Source organism: Sorex araneus, chromosome 4 (genome assembly GCF_027595985.1).
Source record: "Sorex araneus isolate mSorAra2 chromosome 4, mSorAra2.pri, whole genome shotgun sequence".
NCBI lineage: Eukaryota > Metazoa > Chordata > Mammalia > Eulipotyphla > Soricidae > Sorex > Sorex araneus.
Window position 1 is genome coordinate 75529740 of NC_073305.1, and position 25421 is coordinate 75555160.

Here is a 25421-nt window from a genome sequence, read left to right on the forward strand (position 1 = left end):
TAGCCCCCTCCACCTGCGTTGCATGACATGCTGTGGGTGTGCTGTGGGATTTCACAGCCTGGAGAGAAAGTGTCTAGGGTGGAGGGTTCCTGCTTCTCTGTCCTGTACGGAGAGTCCAGTGCTCGAGGGACCCTGAGGGCTGGGGGCACTAGGTGGGGGCATGGACTGCTGCAGGAAGTCCTGGGGAGAGCAGAGAAAGCGGCTCTCTGGAAGCCCTGTCCCCCTCTCCAATCTGGGGGAGAGTCCCCCAGGAGCCCAGGGGCCACAGAGGAAGCGCCCACTTCTCACCTTCAGGGACTCAGCTTCCCCCTTTCCTTCTCCTGGAAAGGAGGGGCAGGCCCAGCAGGATTCCTGGGGCTTGGCGGGGTTCCCCAGACTCCAGAAGCCAGATAGTTTTGAGCCAGGTTTGGGGGTTCAGATAGACCCAACTTCACTGCCTCCAGCCTATGATCCTTTGGGGATTCACCTTTGGGAGCCCTAGTTTGCCCATCTGTAAACTGGGGCTGAAGCCCAAACTCACCTCCCAGGGAGGTGCCGAGGCTCTGAGAAGCTGATGCAGGCAGTGCCTGAGATGGGGCCTGGCACGGACCACAACCGAATCCTGCCAGAGCCCCTTCTTGGCTTGGCATCACGTGGTCCTTTTGATTGTGGGACAGAGAAGGGGGACGCAGGGCGGGATGGGGGAGGGCCACAGCCCCGAAGCTTAACTTCCAGACTCCTATGGGAGTCAGCCGCAGCCCTGCGTGAGACAGACCAGCGCTGCCCAGCTCCCCGCGCCTCCTTCTACGCTCGCCCTGGCCAGTCCCCGGGGTGGGGGGGGGCAGCCCGGCCTCGCACCAGGAGGCAGATAGCGTCACGCCCCTGGGTCTAATGGTGTCCACGTGGGCCTGCCACGGTTCGTGCAGAGTCTGGTGTCCCCGTGAGGGGCGGGGGCAGCGCGGGGCCTGCCGGCCGTGCCAGGCTTTGATCTCCGGGAGCTGGTGGGAAAGTGGCCCGCTGGCCCCAGAGGCGGCGCATGGAACTAATCACTAGCAAATTGCACTGGCCGAGAACAGGCTCTGCCGAGGTTCCCATCCACCCCCCGCCCCCCGTCCTGTGCGCGTGTCAAGTGACGCAGACACGAGGGTCTCTCTGTGGCCCTCACAGCCCCCCGTGACACTCCGGACACAGGGGCCAGCCCCGTGGCCCCTCTCTGCTCGTCCTGGCCCTGGCGCCTGCTCTCTCCTGAGCAGAGACCAATCTCCTTAATGTTGGTGTCCCGAGATGCCTCAGCCACAGCAGGCAGACAGAGGGAAGGGGAGGAGGGGGGGCTTGGGGAAGGAGCCAGAGGGGCAGGGCATCAGCGACCCGGTGGCTCAGCAGGGCGTGAGACCCTCGGAGCAGACGTTTTGCACCATGGGAGAAGATAGGCTTCCGGGCTGAACTCGTGAGCTGGAGCTTCTAATGCCAGCGGCGATGGCGCACCTGCTGTGCAGCCTCAGACAGAGCCTGTGCCTCTCTGGGCTTCTCATCTGACAGCAGGGATTTGGCCCCCAGCCCTGGCCCCTGGGAGCCAGGGACTGCGCGGAATGCAGCTAACCCGAGCTAGGAAGGATTGCCGTGTTTCAGAGGCCCCGAGGGGCGCAAAGGTCAGCAGTCCTGGGGGCTAAGCCGCCCACCGAGCCCAGGGGCGGGGCCTGGGGATGCGTGCAGTCCTCGAGGAGTGGTCCCGAGAGGCCTTTGCTGAGGGTTGCCCAGTGCACCCTCTGACCTCTGTGGACGGGCAGGGGGGTTGAGATGCTGGAGGCGGGTGGGGGCAGCACAGCGACCTCCCGTGGGCCCAGAACTCGAGAATAACAAGCTGGAGCCTGGAGGCAGAGGGAATCTTCCAGAAACCAGAGGGAGGCAGTGGGACAGGTCTCCAGATTCCACGAGGAGCAGGCCAGTTGTGAAGGGGAGCGGGGGTGGGAGCTGGCGGAGGAAGAAAGGGTGGGGGAGGGGGGCCGAGAAGGACCCAGCTAACTCCCCAGAGACCTGGAAGCCACCGCTCTGACCCGACCCGGAGGTGGACGAAGTCTGACGAGGGCAAAGACTCAAGATGCCCCCAAAGCGGCAGTTCCCCCGAGCTGGAAGGAATTTTTCTTTTTCTTTTGTCTTCTGGGTTTTTCCTTCTTTTTTTTGGGCCCACACCCAGCTGTGCTGAGGGCTGCCTCCTGGCTCTGCGCTCTGGCATCACTCCTGGCAGGGATCAGAGGCCATCTGGGGTGCTGGGGACGGACTCTGGGCTGGCTGTGTGCGAGGCAAGCATCCTACCCACTGAGCATGCGCCAAGCCCTGTGTTGCCTCATTCGCTGGGGAGAGGAGCAGCGTCCTGGGGGCTGGGAGTCGGACAGACACGAGCCAGAGGAAGCACAGTCTTGGCCGGCAGTAAGTGGTGGCCGCGACCGAGATGACTTGAACGGGGGCCAGAGAGATAGTACAATGTGCAGGGCACCTGCCTTGCATGCGGCTGACCCAAGCTCGATTCCCAGCATCACATAGGGTTCCCTGAGCCCCGAGCACAGGAGTAAGCCCTAAGTGGTACAGGACTCGAACCCTTGGAACTAAAATAACTGGAATGTTATTACTGTTAAAGGTAACGCCCACCGCTGGGCCACTGGTCGGGTCATTCTCCTGAAATGCCTCTGACTGGCTGAAGGGCTGGGTGGGAGATCTCTGCCTCGCCCGGGAAGGCTCTGGGAATGACCCCCAGCATGAAGAAGACTGGGGGAGGCCTCAAAGGCTTTGCTAGTCTGAAAGGTGTGAGGGGCAGAAGTCGCAGGAGGGGCTGCTGAATGCTCCTCAAGGGGGCCCAGGGGACATGCCAAGTGACCTGGTTTTTTGTTTTGTTTTGTTTGGGGGCCAGCCCTGACCATGCTCAGGGGCTACTCCTGGCTCTGCACTCAGGAGTCACTCTGGGCGGTGCTCAGAGGGCCAGAAGGGATGCAGGGAGATCAAGCCCAGGTTGGCCGTGTGCAAGGCAAGCGCCCTACCCTTTGCACTAGCGTTCCTGCCCCTGGCCTGTTTGGAAAGGCCACGGCGAGACCCCCAGCCCCCAGCCCACGTCAACCACCAGACATGAGGCAGCTTTTCCATCCCTCACCAAATATGGCCGTAAGTGAGAGTGTGGGGGACCCACACCCCCAGCACATCCAGGTGCCCCCCATGTAGTGGTCTGAAGCTGGGCATTTAGGATGTTCCTTTTCTTGCAGGAGGCAGGGCTAGGCCAACGCACTGCCCAGGGCGCCCTCCCGTCTGCCTTCTCCCTGGACCCTCCAAACTGCCCCCTTGGGGCCCCCATGCAGTCAGCCCAGCGCTCACCCCCTCGACTCGCCCTCTAGGGGAGCCCTGAGACCCCAGCCTGCCTCCGCCAGACACTGACACCAGGTGGGCAGTGGACACCCTCCTGGGCCTGAGGCCCATCTGGACCCCGCGTTGCCCAGGCCACCGCCCACTTCGTGTGCCAACCGGGTGGAGACTCAAGCCTCTATTTTGGCAGCTTCACAAACACGCCACAGCGGCAGGCGGGGGCTGAGCATGTGGCAAGGTGGTGCACAGCCAAGGCCCGCCCGGCGTGCATGGGGTCACCCCTCGAGCCCCCAGGCTCCGCTTCTTACCTTCCGGCCGTGGTAGCCCTGGACTCCAGGGTCTCCCTGGGGGAACAGACAGAGACTGCTAAGGGCAGACCCAGTGCAGACCCCCTCAACCAGTGCTTGCCCCCAACCCCGGTCCCTGCCACCGTCACAGACTGTCCCACTCTCCAGCGAAGGGAGGACATGGCAGGAGCACGGGAGAATGTGCACCAAGGGTTTGGGTTCCACACACCACCCGCCGAGGGGCCCATGAGACCTTCTCCCTTGGGGACTCCCCACGCATGCAATGTTTCGGCAGGATTGGTGCCTTGCAGCATCTCGTGCCCAGAGCCTGGGCGGTGGGTAGGGGGTCCCCAGCCTCTGCAGGCGAGTCCCTTTGACCTGTCCATCCCATCTGGTCTCCCCAGGGGCCAGGACCCCTCCCACTTCCAGCTCTTGTAGGGGGGAGGTGGTGGCAGGGGCCTGGCAGCCACCTTCCCTCCCCGACGAGCCCAGAACCAGACGGTTCTTAGGGAGCTCTGAACGTTTCTAAGAGGACAGAGCACTGGGAAGAGAGCCAGCAGGAAGCGTCTCACCGTCTGTCCTTTCTCAGTGAGTGGGGGGCAGCGTTCCCACACTCCCCGCCTCACCCAGAGGCACCCTCACCTTGGGTCCAGGAGGTCCAGGTAAGCCCTGTGGAAGTGAGAAGAAAGCGTGTGACCCGGGCTCCCAGGTGGGCGGCCGAGGTTGTCAGGTCCATGGTGGCGGCTGGCTGGCCCCGGGGGCCGTGAAGGAACTGTGTGTGCTGGAAAGAAGAGGCTCCCAGATTCCCACCCGGGTCTGAGGCCTGCTGAGGGCATGTGGGGACAGTCGGCCCTCTCCCTCCCTGCGGGCCTGTGGGCTCTGTGGGCACCCCTGTGCCTGCCCGCTGGAAAATAAGTCAGTGGTGGCATGTGGAAGGGACAGTGTGGCTTGGTGCACTGGGCCGCCACCACCTGCTAATTGGAGCTGTCCCTGCGGAAAGCCAGCCTTGCTCGGGGCCCGGGCGGCCGCAGCCGCTGTGGGGGCGGTGTGGGCGCCCTGGGCGGGGGGAGGAACTGCCCCAGCCGGGCTGGAGACAGGGCAAGGATGGGGTCTGTTTCTGCTAAGCCCAGGCCTTCTGGTTGCTCCCTTTATACACAAGACCCCAGAGAAAGCCACCTGGCGGAGGTCGGCACTGTGAATCTCCAGCCCTGTTTTTGGGGGATCCTTCACCATTTGCTTTGGTTCAATTTCCCTCGCCCTCTTCCTTTTGGGGTTTCTATTTTGTCGTCTAGAAATCCCCGGGAGTCGAATGCCCCTGCCGGGGGTTAGGAGAAGTCACAGACACACACGTCTGGGGGTTTAGAGAAGCTGATGTGAGCCCCGGCAAGGGAGGGGGTGCCCTGCTCCGGGGACCCTCCGTCAGCCAACACCGACATCACAAACACGGCACCTCAGCCAGGGGCAGCCAAGGGCCCCAGGCAGGAAAGCCCGGTGATGTGAGTGGGTGCTGCTTCTCGGGGCCATGGGGGACGGACGGCCCTGGCCAGGTGACTGCCCTTCTGGGACTCTCGTTACGTATTGGAATGAGCCAGAAGCACAAGCATTTCTGCCCGAGCGACTACCTGTTGTCCAAGGGAGCTCATTCGCGTCCTTGGGAGTGGGTCCAGCAGCCAGGAATAGATGTCAGGGGAAGGCCTGCCTCAGCCATGGCCGGGCGTATGCAGAGGGGCGATCTAACAGGGATCTAATGTTCCCACAGCACCAGTGTGGGAACACGGCCACGTGCAGACCCGTCTAGGGAGGGAGACCGGCTGGAGAGGGGCTTTGTCGAGACGCTGAGCTACAGGCTCACACAGCGGCTAGGATGCTTCGGCCTCAGAAGGAAGGCTCTGGTTCATTTTTGGTGGTCGGTTGGTTGGTTGAATTTCTTTGTGGGTCACAGCCGGCAGTGCTCAGGGGCCAAGGCTGGCAGTGCTCTCTATGTGGTGCCCAGATTGGACACGGGATCACAGCCATGGCCACATGCTAGGCAAGACCCTTGACTCTCAAGAAAGGGACAGTCTTTTTGTTTGTCTGGGGGCCACACTCGGCAGTGCTCAGGGCTTGCTCCTGGCTCTGAGCTCAGGGGTGCCTCCTGGTGGTGCTCGGGAGACCATAAGCTATGCAGTGCTAGGCTGGGCTGTAGCTGTGTGCAAGCCTTAGCCCCTGTCCCACCTCCCTGGACCCCCACACCTTCTTAAATGCTTTGTCCTTTTCTGCTGCCCCCTATGACTCCTGGCCTGGGTCGTAGCTCTGGGGGGGAGAGGCGTTTTCTCTGTGGAAGACCAGGAGCCTGCAAGAGACGCCCAGCCCTTTCCACACTCATTTGGGTACATTTTTGAGTCTTAGCCAGGGCTTGATACAAGGGACTTGGCGGCCGCTGGCCTCGCCCTGTCACCTGTGTGTGACAGGAGCCTGGGTCCCTCCCTGCAGTGTTTGGTTCCCACGGTCTGCAGGCTGCATCCCCCCCACCAATGTACCAGCACAGGCACTTTATTTCGGGGTGCCTTGCTATGTCTGCTGCCTTGCCCTCTGCTTCAGAACTGGCTGGCCCTAAGTCTGGTTTCCTCGCGCCCAGAGGGAAGGGCACAGCCTCCGAGGGAAGCAGGGGCTCTGCCCCCCACCCAGCTGGGAGGGGCTGCCAGCAATGCGTTTTCCCCTGGACGGCGATCCTGAAGTTGGGGGTCCTGCCCGGGGGGATGTACTTGCAGAACCCGGAAGCAAGCGGTGAGCGTGAGGCCCCTCCTCACATCTAGGGCCAGGTGTTCTGCTGTCTGGCGGAAACTCGGGGGGTTCTCGAGGCTCGTGGGAGGATCCCGAGATAAGCGTGAAGAGAGGAAGGGTACTTACAGGCGGTCCCATGGGGCCGGGCAGTCCTGGAGGCCCCAGAAGGCCACTTGGTCCAGGGGGCCCTGGGGGGCCTGGGGGGCCTTGGATGCCTGTCTGGCCCTGTTCGCCCTGTGATCCGAGGAGACAAGTGTCAGGGAGTGCCCAGTGCACCGGGTGCCCGCCCCGCCCCCAGCCGTGCTCTGGTGGCAGGCGGTGCACGTGGCGAGGCTCCATGCAGGGTTGGTGGCGAGGCAGTGCCCCTGGGGCGAGGCAGAGGAGAGGGAGCTGAGCCCCACCGCCCGGCCCCAGGCCTGCTCCCTGCGCCCCCCGCTGCCTCCCCCTGCCCTCTCAGGCTCCAGGTGAAGCTCGAGCTGAGATCAGAGCCCACCCAGTTCTGCCGGGGCCCCTGGCGTGGGGCTGCGGGGTCCTGTGCAAACTGGGTGGAGGCTTCTGATGGGAAAACCCCAGTGACGCTCCCACCCGGCTCCTCGCTGCCCGGAGCCCCTGCTTCTGTGGGGGTCTGGCTCTGCCACCACCACAGAGCACAGGCCAGCCCAGAGGCCCCCGGCGCAGGTCTGGGCGCTCCAAGGGCTGTGTGCCCTGGCGGTGACCTCAGCCCTCCTCAGACAGCTCTGAGGGTACAGCCTGCGCCACCCGGGGCCCCTGACGGACAGAGGGCCCAGGAGGGAGGGACGGCCTAGAGGGCCCTCGGGAGGAGGCGGGGCCTGTCCCATGGGGCTCTTCTGTGACCTTCTCCAGGGCCATCGCTCCTGAGGGGGCGCCTCAGACTGGGGTCACAGAGCACCTAGCCAGTGGGAGCTCCAGGCCGGTCTCCCCTCACAGTGCTCCAGGCTGGCCTCCCCTCACAGTGCTCCAGACTGGCCTCCCCTCACAGTGCTCTAGGCTGGCCCTCACCCCTCATGACCTCCTTCCTGAGAATGCTCCAGGCAGGCCTCCCCTCAGAGAGCTCCAAGCCGGCCTCCCCTCAGAGTGCTCTCTGACTCCCGTGCAGAAAGGGACTGGGTGGTCCCCTGACAACTGAGGGGCAGGTGTCAGGCGTGTCCAGCCCCAGGAGGCCCACTGGAGATTCTTGCAGTGCCTGCTGACGCCTTCTCCTCACAGGGGCCTCCATGGGGACAAAACCGGGGGCTTGGTCCTGTCCTGCTCTGAGAGGCAGCTGAGGGCTCAGAGGGCAGAGGCCAAGGACGTGGGAACGGGCCTCTAGTCCAGGAAAGAGGACTGAGGCTGACCAGTGGGGCTCCCTGCCCTGCCCCAGGAGGAGTGGGGGCGGGTGCCCAGCCGCCAAGTCAGGTTCAGACTCCATCCCGTTAGTTCCCATCCTGCCCCAGCCAGCACACGGAAACATCCCGGGAACACAAGGGCGGGGCTTGTAAAATCCATGTGGTGATTGACAGGGAGTGGCCGGGGGCCCTCCTGCGCTCGTGCTGGCTGAGCGGCTGGTCACTCTGTGAGGTGGCTGGGAAGGTGGCATTCCACGGGCAGAAGATGGCGTGGAGCTACATGAGATGGTCCAGAGAATCCGGAGCTCAGTGCCCGAAACCCAGAGAGGCCTGGACAAGGGCAAGCGAACGCAGTGCAGGCTGCCCCTTTTCATCTTACCTAATTTTTTTTTTTGGGGGGGGGAGTTGAGGTTTAAGCCACGCCTGATGGTGCTCAGGGATCACTCCTGGTGGCATCAGAGGGGCTATCTGTGGTGCTGGGATCAAACCCAAGTCAGACACGTGCAAGGCAAAAGCCCTACCCACTGTACTATCTCTCTGGCCTCCAATTCTGCCTTCTGCTGTTTTGGGACCGTTGGACATACAGTCAATTGTCCAAGCCTCCATTTAAAAATCCTGAAGGCGGAAGCCTTCCCAGCAGGGAGGTGACGTCACTTGCCTCAGGCCCCGGGCGGCTAGCGGGGAGCCCTGGCGCTCAGCAGCTGAACCAGCTGTGTGCCCTGAGCCGACCCACTCACCCAGATGCTCAGGGGTTATTCCTGGCTCGGTGCTCAGGAATCACTCCAGGCAGTGCTGGGGGGATGATACACTCAGGAATCACTCCTGGTGGTGCTCAGGGGACCATACGGGATGCTGGGAATCGAACCCGGGTCGGCCGCATGCAAGGCAAATGCCCTATCCGCTGTGCTATCACTCCAGCCTCTAATTTTAAATTTTAGATAACATATTTCTCAGTTCTAAAAGTTATATTTATTCTTGTAAAGTTCATCTTCTTTCTGGGTGCCAGAGTGTTAGTGCAGTGGGAAGGATGCTTGCCTTGAAAGTGGCCAATCAGGGTTGAATCCATAGACCCTCTAGGGTCCCCTGACCACCCTTAAGAGATCCCTGAGTCCCACAGGTAGTCCCCAAACAAAAATAAATAAAATGAAATAGATATTATTTCAGTAAAAAACATTTTGGACCCTTCATATATGACCTATTTTATTTTGTATCCATTTGGGTAGATTATTTTTTCTCCACATACTGGTAATGGCTTTCATTTCTTTTCTTTTATCTTTTCAGTCTTGTTGGAGATTTATTTTACTGGCCTTTCAAGAAATCTTTAGCATTCTAATAATTTTCTCCATTTTTTTTGTTTTCAGGAAAATAATGCTCTTAAATTTTCTTATCTATTTTTTTCTGCTTAAATAAGATGTACTGCTCATTCCCTTTTCTAGATCTTAAAGAGGAAACTTAGATTATTGATTTTAGAGTGATCTGTTTTTATTTTTATTTATTTATTTATTTGCTTTTTGGGTCACACCTGGCGATACACAGGGGTTACTCCTGGCTCTGCACTCAGGAATTACCCCTGGCCGTTCTCAGGGGACCATATGGGATGCTGGGATTTGAACCCGGGTCAGCCACGTGCAAGGCAAACGCCCTACCCGCTGTGCTATCTCTCCAGCCCCTAGAATGATCTGTTTTTAAATAATATAAACATTTAATACTTTGAGTTTCTCTCTCCAATTTTATTTCAAAATATTTCCATAGAATATATAACTTTTTAAATAAAATTTCTCTCTTTGACCCATGGAATACAAACACTTTGCTTGATATTAAGAATTTAGATTTCTATTTTTGTGTGTAGTTATCATTGGATAGTTTTACTCTAATGGTCAGAGATTCAGAGATGACCGCTAGACTAGAGCTGTTACCAACTGGATTCCATGGGATGTCAAAAGACCGAGTGGCCGCCCACCAATGAGATGGTCAGACTTCTTCATCAAAACCCTGAACGAACAGTTTGAGGCTCTTTGTGTTCCTGGAGCAAGCAGATATCATTGAGCTACACTAGCACTCGACAGGGACAAATGGAGATGTTACTGGCACCCGCGTGAGCAAATCTAAGATCAATGGATGACAAGTGACAAGTGATATAAAAAATTATCACTGTATCACAGTCATCATGTTGCTCATCAATTTGCTCGAGCGGGCACCAGTACTGTCTCCATTGTGAGACTTGTTACTGTTTTTGGCATATCGAATACACCACGGGAGCTTGCCAGGCTCTGCAGTGTGGGTGAGATAATCTTTGTAGTTTGCTGGGCTCTCTGAGAGGGGCAGAGGAATGGAACCCGAGTCAGCTGCATGCAAGGCAAATGTCCTACCACTGTACTATCACCCCAGCTCCTGTCAAAAAATTTTTGATCAAAAATTAAGGGAAATAAAACTGAAAAAGAATAAAAAACATGATAAACAAATTTACTGACTTATTCAGGTGCTTTATTTCATATGATAAAGCTTATACTTTTTTGGGGGGTGGGGGGTCACACCTAGCAATATTCAGGGGTTAGTCCTGGCTCTGCACTCAGAAATCACCTCTGGCAGTGCTCAGGGATCATATGGGATGTCAGGGATCAAACCCGGGTCTGCTGTATGCCAGGGAAAACACCCTATCTGCTGTACTATCGATCAAGCCCCACCTATTTTTTTTATACCCTGATTTTTATTTTGGAAATTTCAAAGATATACAATAAAATACCTAGCTTCAGCAGGTATAGGTTTTTGTTTTCTCCATGCTGTGCACTTGGAGCATATTCTAGACAATAGATAATTCCATCCACAAATATCTGACCTTCTCTAAAAGATACTTGTATTCACTTTCAATCATGTAAGAAGATGTTATATTGATTGAAGAGCACAGTAGTAACCGTTTTAAACCAAAATAGGTGTTCAGTGAGAAACTAAAATCACTTTTAGATATTATTTATGTACCGATAGTTCTGGTTTGGTTTGGGGCTCTGTCGGGGGGTGTGGGGGATCGAACCTGGGTCAGCTACGTGTGAGCAAACACCCTGCCTGTTGTCCTGCATCCCCAGGCTCTCGGGTGCTGATGACCCTGACTATTCCTGGCCTGATACTTTTTCCCTTGAAATTCGGTCTTGATATTTTGAGTTCCTTTCTGTGGACTTCATCCCTTTCTCTGTACCCCCACAAGGGGGCAGAAGAAGGAAGAGCAAAGTAGAGTTTAAATGAATCCAGCTTGAAGTTCATTTTTATTCATCAGTCACTGAACATTTTTGGAATAACTTTTCAGAGTGACTCCTGAAACAATTTATAATGCCTTTTCACGTTTTTTACAGTAATAACCGGGTATTTCTAGGGGGAGTTAAATTATAATCTTTAAAAAGGCATTTCCAGAGATCAGAGCAATGGTACAATGGGTAGGGCATGCAGCCTTGCATGAAGCTGACCTAGCCAGTTTCCATCCCCAGCACCCCATATGGTCCCCCAAGCACCACCAAGAGTGATTCCTGAGCTCAGAGCCAGGAGTAAGCCCTAAGCAGTGCTGGGCATGGCCCCAAACAAAAATAACAACAAGTAAATGATTTCCCAAGCACTATCCGAGTATTCAACTTTACTCGGAAATTCAGCTAATAATTTGGGCTTCAGGACCGGAGAAACATCTCAGCGGGCCGGAGTGCATGCTTCCACACAGAAGTTCCAGATTCTATTCCTGCACTACAGGGACCTTTAAGAACCTGCCAGGAAAGACCCCCGAGCAGTTGACCCAGAATAACTTCTGAGGTTTGAGCATATATGTAGTTTGAGAGTTACAGGTTTGAAAGCTCTTCTTAAAATTTCTCATCAGCTGCATGGGCTTGGGTTGATGGTAGGTCCGTGCTCTGGGACCCTTTATAGTGCTCAGGCCAGAGCAGCCTGCGGCCCCGCAACATTGCCTGGCCCTCCCAGGGGACAGCAGGCGCTGAAGCAGGTCACACAGTACAAATAGGGGCAGCGTGTTTGAGTCATAGTGCCTGGTAACACTGGAAGACAAACATGCTTGATGTTTACATATTTAGATAGTGACCACTTTCAGGGAGCCATTCTATGAAATAACCCTTTATCACTTGAATCCCATTTTTACTTTAATGATGTCCCTTTTGAGTACACAAAATGTAGAGTGATTTAATGATAGTTTTTTGTTTTGTTTTGTTGACACACCTGGTGGTATTCAGGGCTTACTGCTGTCTCTGTGCTCAGGGATCACTCCTGGCAGGCCAAGGGGAACGTATGGGGTGGAGGGGATTGAACCCGGGTAGGCTACATGCAAGATAAGCGCCCTATCCACTGTACTATCACTCCAGCCCCTGATTCAATGATAATCTGTAGAAATAACTTGTTGAAAGTAAATTGCTATGAGCTAAATGTCTATTTGAATTCTTAAATGTCTCATTAAAGTATTGGTTTGAAACTCATTAATGAAGTTCTTAATGGCTATTCTCTAATTTTCTGTGGTATAATTTGTATATTGATTCCTCTGTCCATCTCAGAGAGCCCAGCAAGCTACCAAGAGTATCCCGCCAGCATGGCAGAGCCTGGCAAGCTACCTATGGTGTGGTGGTTCAATATGCCAAAAACAGAAACAAGTCTCACAATGGAGACATTACTGGTGCCCGCTCGAGCAAATTGATGAGCAACTAGATGACAAGTGATACAGTTATACAGTGAAATAAGTAAATAAATAAGCAAGCAGGCAAGCAAGCAAGCAACTCGTCGTTTTGACTTAGCCACAAGTAAGGTACAGGTAGGGAGGAAGTGTGAAGTGGGTGTCACTGAGCACAGGAAGGAATACCCATTCCTTGAAATAGGGGATGCAGTGTCCAAGGGCATGTTGCCGTCACATAGCCTGGGCCTCTTCTGGTGCCACTCTCTCCACCTCCCAGGGAAAGTGCGCTATGCTGAAGTTCCATGGTGTGGAAGTTGATGTGGAGGTCTCGTTCTGTTCAGCAGGGAGAACCCTTCGTAGGGCGCAGCCGAAAGAACAGACGCAGAGCCTGGAGGAGGGAGAAAAGGCATTTATTCTATGGCAGTTACAGTATTTATACCTCCCTGTTGGGAGGAGGTGGTGCCAGGATCCACAGTAGAAATGCAGGGTGTGGCATGGGATTTAGCTAGTAATAAACAAATGCTGATAGGATAAAATCAGTAAGATTAGGAGTGGCAACCTTTGCTAGGTGTGGCATGGGGTTAGCTAGTGATTAAACAAATAGTGACAGGATAAGATCAGTAAGATAAAATGGCTCCCTACACCATGGCACTGTTTCCTGGGCCATGTGCTGCCCCTCCCTCTCTGTCTGTCTGTCTCTCTCTCTCTCTCTCTCTCTCACACACACACACACACACACACACACACACACACACACAGAGCGCCAGCACCCAGGAAGGACTGTTGTTTTCTTTCTCTTTTTCTGCTGGGCCCCAAATACAGGCGAGCCGGGCGCTGTACCACTGAGCCCCCTGCCTGCTCCCAAGATGGAGTGGGTGTAGCATTCATTGATTCATTCGTTCACTCCCTCCCTCATTTTCCCTTCCGAAGTGACGATCCATCAGCTCCGTTTCTTGGAGTCAGAATGCCATCTTACCCCTCTGGACCCAAACGGGTAGGGAGGAGGAGGCCTGAAGCCGACCCGCGCTCCTCGCGAGCGCCCCCTGCCGGAGCGGTCGTGGCAGTCGCCCCCCAGCAGAGCTCCATGGGAGTTCCTCTAGAGAAAGGACCCTCCTGGGCCCCCCCACGACCCCCTCCGGCGCGTCCTTCGGTCCGGGCGGTCTCTCTGGAGACGTGGGTCTGCCCCAAGACACCCACCCACCGGCGCGGCGTCTGGGGGAGAGAGGACCCCGAGACTCCCCCTCTCCCGATGACTCTGGCCTCCCCGAGACGCGAGCTACTGACTGATTGCTGTGGACCGCCGGGAGACGCACCAGGGCCAGGCTGCTCGTGACCGGGTCTCGGCCGTGCCCCGAGCCCAGAGAGCCCAGGCCCCCGCCTGCCCCGGGCAGCTTCCCGCCTCCCGGGCCGAGCGCAGGGGCCCAGGGTGCTGCAGCGCGGAGGGGCGGGGCGGGCGGAAGGCGGCGCGTGCTCTGCTCTGGCCGGGTTGGACTCAGACGTTGGTCCTCTCGCTCCCGCCGAGGCCGAGGCCCAGAGTGCTCCGGGCCGCCTCGAGCCCTCCTCGGGAGGGGTGGGGGCGGGGCCGTCTTGACACGCCACCAGAGAGCGAGAGGGAAAACGGGAAAGAAGCACTTTCCCAGAGAGCTGCCGGACATCGCATCTGCCCCTGCCCGCCGCCAGCCCGCGCCCCGCCCGCCCGGTGCACGCTGCTCGTCATTCCCGCTCTCGCTCGCTCGCTCGCTCAGTCAGTCAGTCAGTCAGTCAGTCAGTCAGTCAGTCAGTCAGTCAGTCAGTCAGTCACTCACTCACTCACACACTCACTCATTCACTCAGTCACTCGCTCACTCACTCGCTCACTCAGTCACTCGCTCACTCACTCACTCACTCAGTCACTCACTCATTCACACACTCACTTGCTCGCTCACTCGCTCACTCGCTCACTCACTCACTCACTCAGTCACTCAGTCACTCGCTCACTCACGCGCTCACTCAGTCACTCAGTCACTCACTCAGTCACTCAGTCACTCGCTCACTCATTCACTCACTCACTCACTCATTCACACACTCACTTGCTCGCTCACTCGCTCACTCGCTCACTCACTCACTCGCTCACTCACTCGCTCACTCACTCACTCAGTCACTCGCTCGCTCGCTCACTCACTCGTTCACACACTCACTCGCTCAGTCACTCGCTCGCTCGCTCACTCACTCGTTCACACACTCACTCGCTCATCAGTAGCTCTCTCATTCACACACTCGCTCGCTCACTCCCTCGCTCACTCACACACTCAGTCACTCACTCACTCGCTCACTCATTTGCTCACTCACTCGCTCACTCACTCACTCGCTCACTCACTCATTCGCTCACTCACTCGCTCACTCGCTCACTCACTCTCATTTGCTCACTCGCTCACTCACTCGCTCACTCACTCGCTCACTCACTCTCTCATTCTCTCACTCGCTCACTCACTCAGTCACTCGCTCACTCATTCACTCACTCACTCACTCGCTCACTCACTCACTCACTCACTCGCTCACTCACTCGCTCACTCACTCGCTCACTCATTCACTCACTCACTCACTCATTCGCTCACTCACTCACTCATTCGCTCGCTCACTCGCTCACTCACTCACTCAGTCACTCGCTCGCTCACTCACTCACTCAGTCACTCACTCACTCGCTCACTCATTTGCTCACTCACTCGCTCACTCACTCACTCGCTCACTCACTCATTTGCTCACTCACTCGCTCACTCACTCACTCGCTCACTCACTCATTCGCTCACTCACTCACTCACTCGCTCACTCACTCTCATTTGCTCACTCGCTCACTCACTCGCTCACTCATTCGCTCACTCACTCGCTCACTCACTAGGTCGCTTACTCACTCGCTCACTCACTCGCTCACTCACTCTCTCATTCTCTCACTCGCTCACTCACTCAGTCACTGGCTCACTCATTCACTCACTCACTCACTCGCTCACTCACTCACTCACTCACTCGCTCACTCACTCGCTCACTCACTCGCTCACTCACTCATTCGCTCACTCACTCGCTCACTCACTCACTCACTCACTCAGTCACTCACTCACTCACTCACTCACTCACTCACTCACTCATTCACAAACTCACTTGCTCGCTCACTCGCTCACTCGCTCGCTCGCTCACTCACTCACTCACTCAGTCACTCGCTCACTCATTTGCTCGCTCACTCGCTCACTCACTCACTCAGTCACTCGCTCGCTCGCTCACTCACTCACTCATTCACTCAGTCACTCGCTCACTCACTCGCTCACTCAGTCACTCACTCACTCACTCACTCAGTCACTCACTCACTCACTCACTCACTCACTCATTCACACACTCACTTGCTCGCTCACTCGCTCACTCGCTCACTCACTCGCTCACTCAGTCACTCACTCACTCACTCACTCACTCACTCAGTCACTCACTCATTCACACACTCACTTGCTCGCTCACTCGCTCACTCGCTCACTCACTAACTCACTCAGTCACTCAGTCACTCGCTCACTCACGCGCTCACTCAGTCACTCAGTCACTCACTCAGTCACTCAGTCACTCGCTCACTCATTCACTCACTCACTCACTCATTCACACACTCACTTGCTCGCTCACTCGCTCACTCGCTCACTCACTCACTCGCTCACTCACTCGCTCACTCACTCGCTCACTCATTCGCTCGCTCACTCACTCATTCGCTCACTCACTCGCTCACTCACTCACTCAGTCACTCGCTCGCTCGCTCACTCACTCGTTCACACACTCACTCGCTCAGTCACTCGCTCGCTCGCTCACTCACTCGTTCACACACTCACTCGCTCATCAGTAGCTCTCTCATTCACACACTCGCTCGCTCACTCGCTGGCTCACTCACACACTCAGTCACTCACTCACTCGCTCACTCATTTGCTCACTCACTCGCTCACTCACTCACTCGCTCACTCACTCATTCGCTCACTCACTCACTCACTCGCTCACTCGCTCTCATTCACTCACTCACTCGCTCACTCACTCTCATTCGCTCACTCACTCACTCACTCACTCATTCGCTCACTCACTCGCTCACTCACTCACTCATTCGCTCACTCGCTCACTCACTCACTCACTCGCTCACTCACTCTCATTTGCTCACTCACTCACTCACTCGCTCACTCATTCGCTCACTCACTCACTAGGTCACTCACTCACTCGCTCACTCACTCTCTCATTCTCTCACTCGCTCAATCACTCAGTCACTCGCTCACGCATTCACTCACTCACTCACTCGCTCACTCACTCACTCACTCACTCACTCATTTGCTCACTCACTCGCTCATTCGCTCACTTACTCGCTCACTCACTCACTCATTCACTCAGTCACTCATTCGCTCACTCACTCACTCACTCGGTCACTCACTCATTCGCTCACTCACTCATTCCTCACTCGCTCGCTCACTCACTCACTCAGTCACTCGCTCACTCACTCAGTCACTTGCTCACTCGCTCACTCATTCGCTCACTCACTCGCTCGCTCGCTCACTCAGTCACTCGCTCACTCGCTCACTCGCTCGCTCACTCACTCACTCAGTCACTCGCTCACTCGCTCACTCATTCGCTAACTCACTCACTCACTTGCTCACTCACTCACTCACTCGCTCACTCACTCACTCACTCGCTCACTCACTCTCATTCGCTCACTCACTCACTCACTCACTCATTCGCTCACTCACTCGCTTGCTCACTCACTCACTCGCTCAATCGCTCACTCATTCACTCACTCACTCACTCACTCACTCACTCACTCGCTCACTCATTCACTCACTCACTCACACGCACACTCACTTGCTCACTCACTCACTCACTCATTCACTCACTCGCTCACTCACTCACTCGCTCACTCACTCACTCATTTGCTCACTCACTCGCTCACTCACTCACTCACTCGCTCACTCACTCACTCACTCACTCGCTCACTCACTCACTCGCTCACTCACTCTCATTCGCTCACTCACTCACTCATTCGCTCACTCACTCGCTCACTCACTCACTCACTCGCTCACTCGCTCACTCACTCACTCGCTCACTCACTCTCATTTGCTCACTCACTCACTCACTCCCTCAGTCATTCGCTCACTCACTCGCTCACTCACTAGGTCGCTCACTCACTCGCTCACTCACTCTCTCATTCTCTCACTCGCTCACTCACTCAGTCACTCGCTCACTCATTCACTCACTCACTCACTCGCTCACTCACTCACTCACTCTCTCACTCATTCGCTCACTCACTCACTCACTCACTCACTTATTTGCTCACTCACTCGCTCATTCGCTCACTCACTCGCTCACTAACTCACTCGCTCACTCACTTGCTCACTCACTCACTCATTCACTCAGTCACTCATTCGCTCACTCACTCACTCACTCGCTCACTCACTCATTCGCTCAATCACTCATTCCTCACTCGCTCGCTCGCTCACTCACTCACTCAGTCACTCGCTCACTCACTCAGTCACTTGCTCACTCGCTCACTCATTCGCTCACTCACTCGCTCGCTCGCTCACTCAGTCACTCGCTCACTCGCTCACTAGCTCGCTCACTCACTCACTCAGTCACTCGCTCACTCGCTCACTCATTCGCTAACTCACTCGCTCACTCACTCGCTCACTCACTCACTCGCTCGCTCACTCACTCACTCGCTCACTCACTCTCATTCGCTCACTAACTCACTCAATCACTCATTCGCTCACTCACTCGCTCACTCACTCACTCACTCGCTCACTCGCTCACTCATTCACTCACTCACTCGCTCACTCACTCACTCGCTCACTCACTCATTCGCTCACTCACTCGCTCACTCGCTCACTCGCTCTCATTCACTCACTCACTCGCTCACTCACTCACTCGCTCACTCACTCTCATTCGCTCACTCACTCACTCACTCATTCGCTCACTCACTCGCTCACTCACTCACTCACTCGCTCATTCGCTCACTCACTCACTCACTCGCTCACTCACTCTCATTTGCTCACTCACTCACTCGCTCACTCATTCGCTCACTCACTCACTAGGTCACTCACTCACTCGCTCACTCATTCTCTCATTCTCTCACTCGCTCACTCACTCAGTCACTCGCTCACTCATTCACTCACTCACTCACTCGCTCACTCACTCACTCACTCGCTCACTCATTCGCTCACTCACTCACTCACTCACTCACTCATTTGCTCACTCACTCGCTCATTCGCTCACTTACTCGCTCACTCACTCACTCATTCACTCAGTCACTCATTCGCTCACTCACTCACTCACTCGGTCACTAACTCATTCGCACACTCACTCATTCCTCACTCGCTCGCTCACTCACTCACTCAGTCACTCGCTCACTCACTCAGTCACTTGCTCACTCGCTCACTCATTCGCTCACTCACTCACTCGCTCGCTCACTCAGTCACTCGCTCACTCGCTCACTCGCTCGCTCACTCACTCACTCAGTCACTCGCTCACTCGCTCACTCATTCGCTAACTCACTTGCTCAATCACTTGCTCACTCACTCACTCACTCGCTCGCTCACTCACTCACTCGCTCACTCACTCTCATTCGCTCACTCACTCACTCACTCACTCATTCGCTCACTCACTCGCTTGCTCACTCACTCACTCGCTCAATCGCTCACTCATTCACTCACTCACTCACTCACTCACTCGCTCACTCACTCGCTCACTCGCTCGCTCGCTCGCTCACTCGCTCACTCATTCACTCACTCACTCACTCACACGCTCACTCACTTGCTCACTCACTCACTCACTCATTCACTCACTCGCTCACTCACTCACTCGCTCACTCACTCACTCATTCGCTCACTCACTCGCTCACTCACTCACTCACTCGCTCACTCACTCACTAACTCACTCGCTCACTCACTCACTCGCTCACTCACTCTCATTCCCTCACTCACTCACTCATTCGCTCACTCACTCGCTCACTCACTCACTCACTCGCTCACTCGCTCACTCACTCACTCGCTCACTCACTCTCATTTGCTCACTCACTCACTCACTCGCTCACTCATTCGCTCACTCACTCGCTCACTCACTAGGTCGCTCACTCATTCGCTCACTCACTCTCTCATTCTCTCACTCGCTCACTCACTCAGTCACTCGCTCACTCATTCACTCACTCACTCGCTCAGTCATTCGCTCACTCACTCACTCACTCACTCATTTGCTCACTCACTCGCTCATTCGCTCACTCACTCGCTCATTCGCTCACTCACTCGCTCACTCACTCACTCACTCGCTCATTCACTCAGTCACTCATTCACTCACTCACTCACTCGCTCACTCACTCACTCACTCACTCGCTCACTCACTCACTCGCTCACTCACTCTCATTCCCTCACTCACTCACTCATTCGCTCACTCACTCGCTCACTCACTCACTCACTCGCTCACTCGCTCACTCACTCACTCGCTCACTCACTCTCATTTGCTCACTCACTCACTCACTCGCTCACTCATTCGCTCACTCACTCGCTCACTCAGTCACTCGCTCACTCGCTCACTCGCTCGCTCACTCACTCACTCAGTCACTCGCTCATTCGCTCACTCATTCGCTAACTCACTTGCTCACTCACTTGCTCACTCACTCACTCACTCGCTCGCTCACTCACTCACTCGCTCACTCACTCTCATTCGCTCACTCACTCACTCACTCACTCATTCGCTCACTCACTCGCTTGCTCACTCACTCACTCGCTCAATCGCTCACTCATTCACTCACTCACTCACTCACTCACTCACTCGCTCACTCACTCGCTCACTCGCTCGCTCGCTCGCTCACTCGCTCACTCATTCACTCACTCACTCACACGCTCACTCACTTGCTCACTCACTCACTCACTCATTCACTCACTCGCTCACTCACTCACTCGCTCACTCACTCACTCATTCGCTCACTCACTCGCTCACTCACTCACTCACTCGCTCACTCACTCACTCACTCACTCGCTCACTCACTCACTCGCTCACTCACTCTCATTCCCTCACTCACTCACTCATTCGCTCACTCACTCGCTCACTCACTCACTCACTCGCTCACTCGCTCACTCACTCACTCGCTCACTCACTCTCATTTGCTCACTCACTCACTCACTCGCTCACTCATTCGCTCACTCACTCGCTCACTCACTAGGTCGCTCACTCACTCACTCACTCTCTCATTCTCTCACTCGCTCACTCACTCAGTCACTCGCTCACTCATTCACTCACTCACTCACTCGCTCACTCACTCACTCACTCGCTCAGTCATTCGCTCACTCACTCACTCACTCACTCATTTGCTCACTCACTCGCTCATTCGCTCACTCACTCGCTCATTCGCTCACTCACTCGCTCACTCACTCACTCACTCGCTCATTCACTCACTCACTAATTCACTCACTCACTCACTCGCGCACTCACTCAGTCACTTGCTCACTCGCTTACTCATTCGCTCACTCACTCGCTCGCTCGCTCACTCAGTCACTCGCTCACTCGCTCACTCGCTCGCTCACTCACTCACTCTGTCACTCACTCGCTCACTCACTCACTCGCTCGCTCACTCACTCGCTCACTCGCTCACTCATTCACTCACTCGCTCACTCACTCACTCACTCGCTCACTCACTCTCATTTGCTCACTCACTCACTCACTCGCTCACTCATTCGCTCACTCACTCGCTCACTCACTAGGTCGCTCACTCACTCGCTCACTCACTCTCTCATTCTCTCGCTCACTCACTCAGTCACTCGCTCACTCATTCACTCACTCACTCGCTCACTCACTCACTCACTCGCTCAGTCATTCGCTCACTCACTCACTCATTTGCTCACTCACTCGCTCATTCACTCACTCACTGGCTCATTCGCTCACTCACTAGCTCACTCACTCACTCACTCGCTCATTCGCTCACTCACTCGCTTGCTCACTCACTCACTCGCTCAATCGCTCACTCATTCACTCACTCACTCACTCACTCACTCACTCGCTCACTCACTCGCTCACTCGCTCACTCGCTCACTCATTCACTCACTCACTCACACGCTCACTCACTTGCTCACTCACTCACTCACTCATTCACTCACTCGCTCACTCACTCACTCGCTCACTCACTCACTCATTCGCTCACTCACTCGCTCACTCACTCACTCACTCGCTCACTCACTCACTCACTCACTCGCTCACTCACTCACTCGCTCACTCACTCTCATTCCCTCACTCACTCACTCATTCGCTCACTCACTCGCTCACTCACTCACTCACTCGCTCACTCGCTCACTCACTCACTCGCTCACTCACTCTCATTTGCTCACTCACTCACTCACTCCCTCAGTCATTCGCTCACTCACTCGCTCACTCACTAGGTCGCTCACTCACTCACTCACTCTCTCATTCTCTCACTCGCTCACTCACTCAGTCACTCGCTCACTCATTCACTCACTCACTCACTCGCTCACTCACTCACTCACTCGCTCAGTCATTCGCTCACTCACTCACTCACTCACTCATTTGCTCACTCACTCGCTCATTCGCTCACTCACTCGCTCATTCGCTCACTCACTCGCTCACTCACTCACTCGCTCATTCACTCACTCACTAATTCACTCACTCACTCACTCGCGCACTCACTCAGTCACTTGCTCACTCGCTTACTCATTCGCTCACTCACTCGCTCGCTCGCTCACTCAGTCACTCGCTCACTCGCTCACTCGCTCGCTCACTCACTCACTCTGTCACTCACTCGCTCACTCACTCACTCGCTCGCTCACTCACTCGCTCACTCGCTCACTCATTCACTCACTCGCTCACTCACTCACTCACTCGCTCACTCACTCTCATTTGCTCACTCACTCACTCACTCGCTCACTATTCGCTCACTCACTCGCTCACTCACTAGGTCGCTCACTCACTCGCTCACTCACTCTCTCATTCTCTCGCTCACTCACTCAGTCACTCGCTCACTCATTCACTCACTCACTCGCTCACTCACTCACTCACTCGCTCAGTCATTCGCTCACTCACTCACTCATTTGCTCACTCACTCGCTCATTCACTCACTCACTGGCTCATTCGCTCACTCACTAGCTCACTCACTCACTCACTCGCTCATTCACTCAGTCACTCATTCACTCACTCACTCACTCACTCGCGCACTCATTCAGTCACTTGCTCACTCGCTTACTCATTCGCTCACTCACTCGCTCGCTAGCTCACTCAGTCACTCGGTCACTCGCTCACTCGCTCGCTCACTCACTCACTCTGTCACTCACTCGCTCACTCACTCACTCGCTCGCTCACTCACTCGCTCACTCGCTCACTCATTCACTCACTCGCTCACTCACTCACTCGCTCACTCACTCACTCATTCTCTCACTCACTCGCTCACTCGCTCGCTCGCTCGCTCACTCGCTCACTCGATCACTCACTCACTCACTCACTCACACGCTCACTCACTTGCTCACTCACTCACTCACTCATTCACTCACTCACTCGCTCACTCACTCACTCGCTCACTCACTCACTCAGTCACTCACTCACTCGCTCGCTCACTCAGTCACTCGCTCGCTCACTCACTCGCTCATCAGTCGCTCTCTCATTCACACACTCACTCGCTCACTCGCTCGCTCGATCACTCAGACACTCACTCACTCGCTCACTCATTTGCTCACTCACTCGCTCACGTATTCACTCGCTCACTCACTCATTCGCTCACTCACTCGCTCACTCACTCACTCACTCGCTCACTCACTCATTTGCTCACTCACTCACTCACTCACTCATTCGCTCACTCACTCGCTCACTTACTCACTCAGTCACTCGCTCACTCGCTCACTCACTCACTCACTCAGTCACTCGCTCACTCATTCGCTCGCTCACTCGCTCTCTCACTCACTCAGTCACTCGCACGCTCGCTCACTCACTCACTCATTCACTCAGTCACTCGCTCACTCACTCGCTCACTCAGTCACTCACTCACTCAATCACTCAGTCACTCAGTCACTCACTCACTCACTCACTCATTCACACACTCACTTGCTCGCTCACTCGCTCACTCGCTCACTCACTCACTCGCTCACTCACTCGCTCACTCACTCGCTCACTCATTCGCTCGCTCACTCACTCATTCGCTCACTCACTCGCTCACTCACTCACTCAGTCACTCGCTCGCTCGCTCACTCACTCGTTCACACACTCACTCGCTCAGTCACTCGCTCGCTCGCTCACTCACTCGTTCACACACTCACTCGCTCATCAGTAGCTCTCTCATTCACACACTCGCTCGCTCACACGCACGCACACCCATTCGCTAACTCACCTGCTCACTCATTCGCTCACTCACTCACTCACTCGCTCGCTCACTCACTCACTCGCTCACTCACTCTCATTCGCTCACTCACTCACTCACTCACTCATTCGCTTACTCACTCGCTCACTCACTCACTCACTCGCTCACTCGCTCACTCACTCGCTCACTCACTCACTCGCTCGCTCGCTCACTCACTCACTCGCTCACTCACTCTCATTCGCTCACTCACTCACTTACTCACTCACTCACTCGCTCACTCGCTCACTCGCTCACTCACTCACTCGCTCACTCGCTCGCACGCTCGCTCACTCGCTCACTCATTTACTCACTCACTCACTCACACGCTCACTCACTTGCTCACTCACTCACTCACTCATTCACTCACTCGCTCACTCACTCACTCATTCGCTCACTCACTCGCTCACTCACTCACTCACTCGCTCACTCACTCACTCACTCACTCGCTCACTCACTCACTCGCTCACTCACTCTCATTCGCTCACTCACTCACTCACTCACTCATTCGCTCACTCACTCGCTCGCTCACTCACTCACTCGCTCACTCGCTCACTCACTCACTCACTCGCTCACTCACTCTCATTTGCTCACTCACTCACTCACTTGCTCACTCATTCGCTCACTCACTCGCTCACTCACTAGGTCGCTCACTCACTCGCTCACTCACTCTCTCATTCTCTCACTCGCTCACTCACTCAGTCACTCGCTCACTCATTCACTCACTCACTCACTCGCTCACTCACTCACTCGCTCACTCATTCGCTCACTCACTCACTCACTTATATGCTCACTCACTCGCTCATTCGCTCACTCACTCGCTCACTAACTCACTCGCTCACTCACTTGCTCACTCACTCACTCATTCACTCAGTCACTCATTCTCTCACTCACTCACTCACTCGCTCACTCACTCATTCGCTCAATCACTCATTCCTCACTCGCTCGCTCGCTCACTCACTCACTCAGTCACTCGCTCACTCACTCAGTCACTTGCTCACTCGCTCACTCATTCGCTCACTCACTCGCTCGCTCGCTCACTCAGTCACTCGCTCACTCGCTCACTCACTCGCTCACTCACTCACTCAGTCACTCGCTCACTCGCTCACTCATTCGCTAACTCACTCGCTCACTCACTCGCTCACTCACTCGCTCGCTCACTCACTCACTCGCTCACTCACTCTCATTCGCTCACTCACTCACTCAATCACTCATTCGCTCACTCACTCGCTCACTCACTCACTCACTCGCTCACTCGCTCACTCATTCACTCACTCACTCGCTCACTCACTCATTCGCTCACTCACTCGCTCACTCGCTCACTCGCTCTCATTCACTCACTCACTCGCTCACTCACTCACTCGCTCACTCACTCTCATTCGCTCACTCACTCACTCACTCACTCATTCGCTCACTCACTCGCTCACTCACTCACTCGTTCACTCACTCTCTCATTCTCTCACTTGCTCACTCACTCAGTCACTCGCTCACTCATTCACTCACTCACTCACTCGCTCACTCACTCACTCACTCACTCACTCACTCGCTCAGTCATTCGCTCACTCACTCACTCACTCACTCATTTGCTCACTCACTCGCTCATTCGCTCACTTACTCGCTCACTCACTCACTCATTCACTCAGTCACTCATTCGCTCACTCACTCACTCGGTCACTCACTCATTCGCT

General features: G+C 55.4%; 1 protein-coding gene and 1 non-coding gene across 2 annotated transcripts in view; one reads left to right on the forward strand and one right to left on the reverse strand.

Annotated features, from left to right (window-relative positions):
• Positions 1 to 25421, reverse strand: part of LOC129404331 (collagen alpha-1(XIII) chain-like) — a 63751-nt gene that overhangs the window by 35550 nt on the left and 2780 nt on the right. The window contains exons 2-5 of the mRNA XM_055136683.1: positions 7603 to 7648; positions 6504 to 6611; positions 4257 to 4283; positions 3636 to 3671 (exon numbers count right to left, since the gene is read on the reverse strand). Coding sequence (XP_054992658.1) covers positions 3636 to 3671; positions 4257 to 4283; positions 6504 to 6611; positions 7603 to 7648 — 217 coding nt within the window. The remainder of the gene's footprint in view (positions 1 to 3635; positions 3672 to 4256; positions 4284 to 6503; positions 6612 to 7602; positions 7649 to 25421) is intronic.
• Positions 11579 to 11710, forward strand: LOC129404679 (small nucleolar RNA SNORA42/SNORA80 family). The gene has a single exon (XR_008630048.1). It is a non-coding gene; the product is annotated as a small nucleolar RNA SNORA42/SNORA80 family (small nucleolar RNA).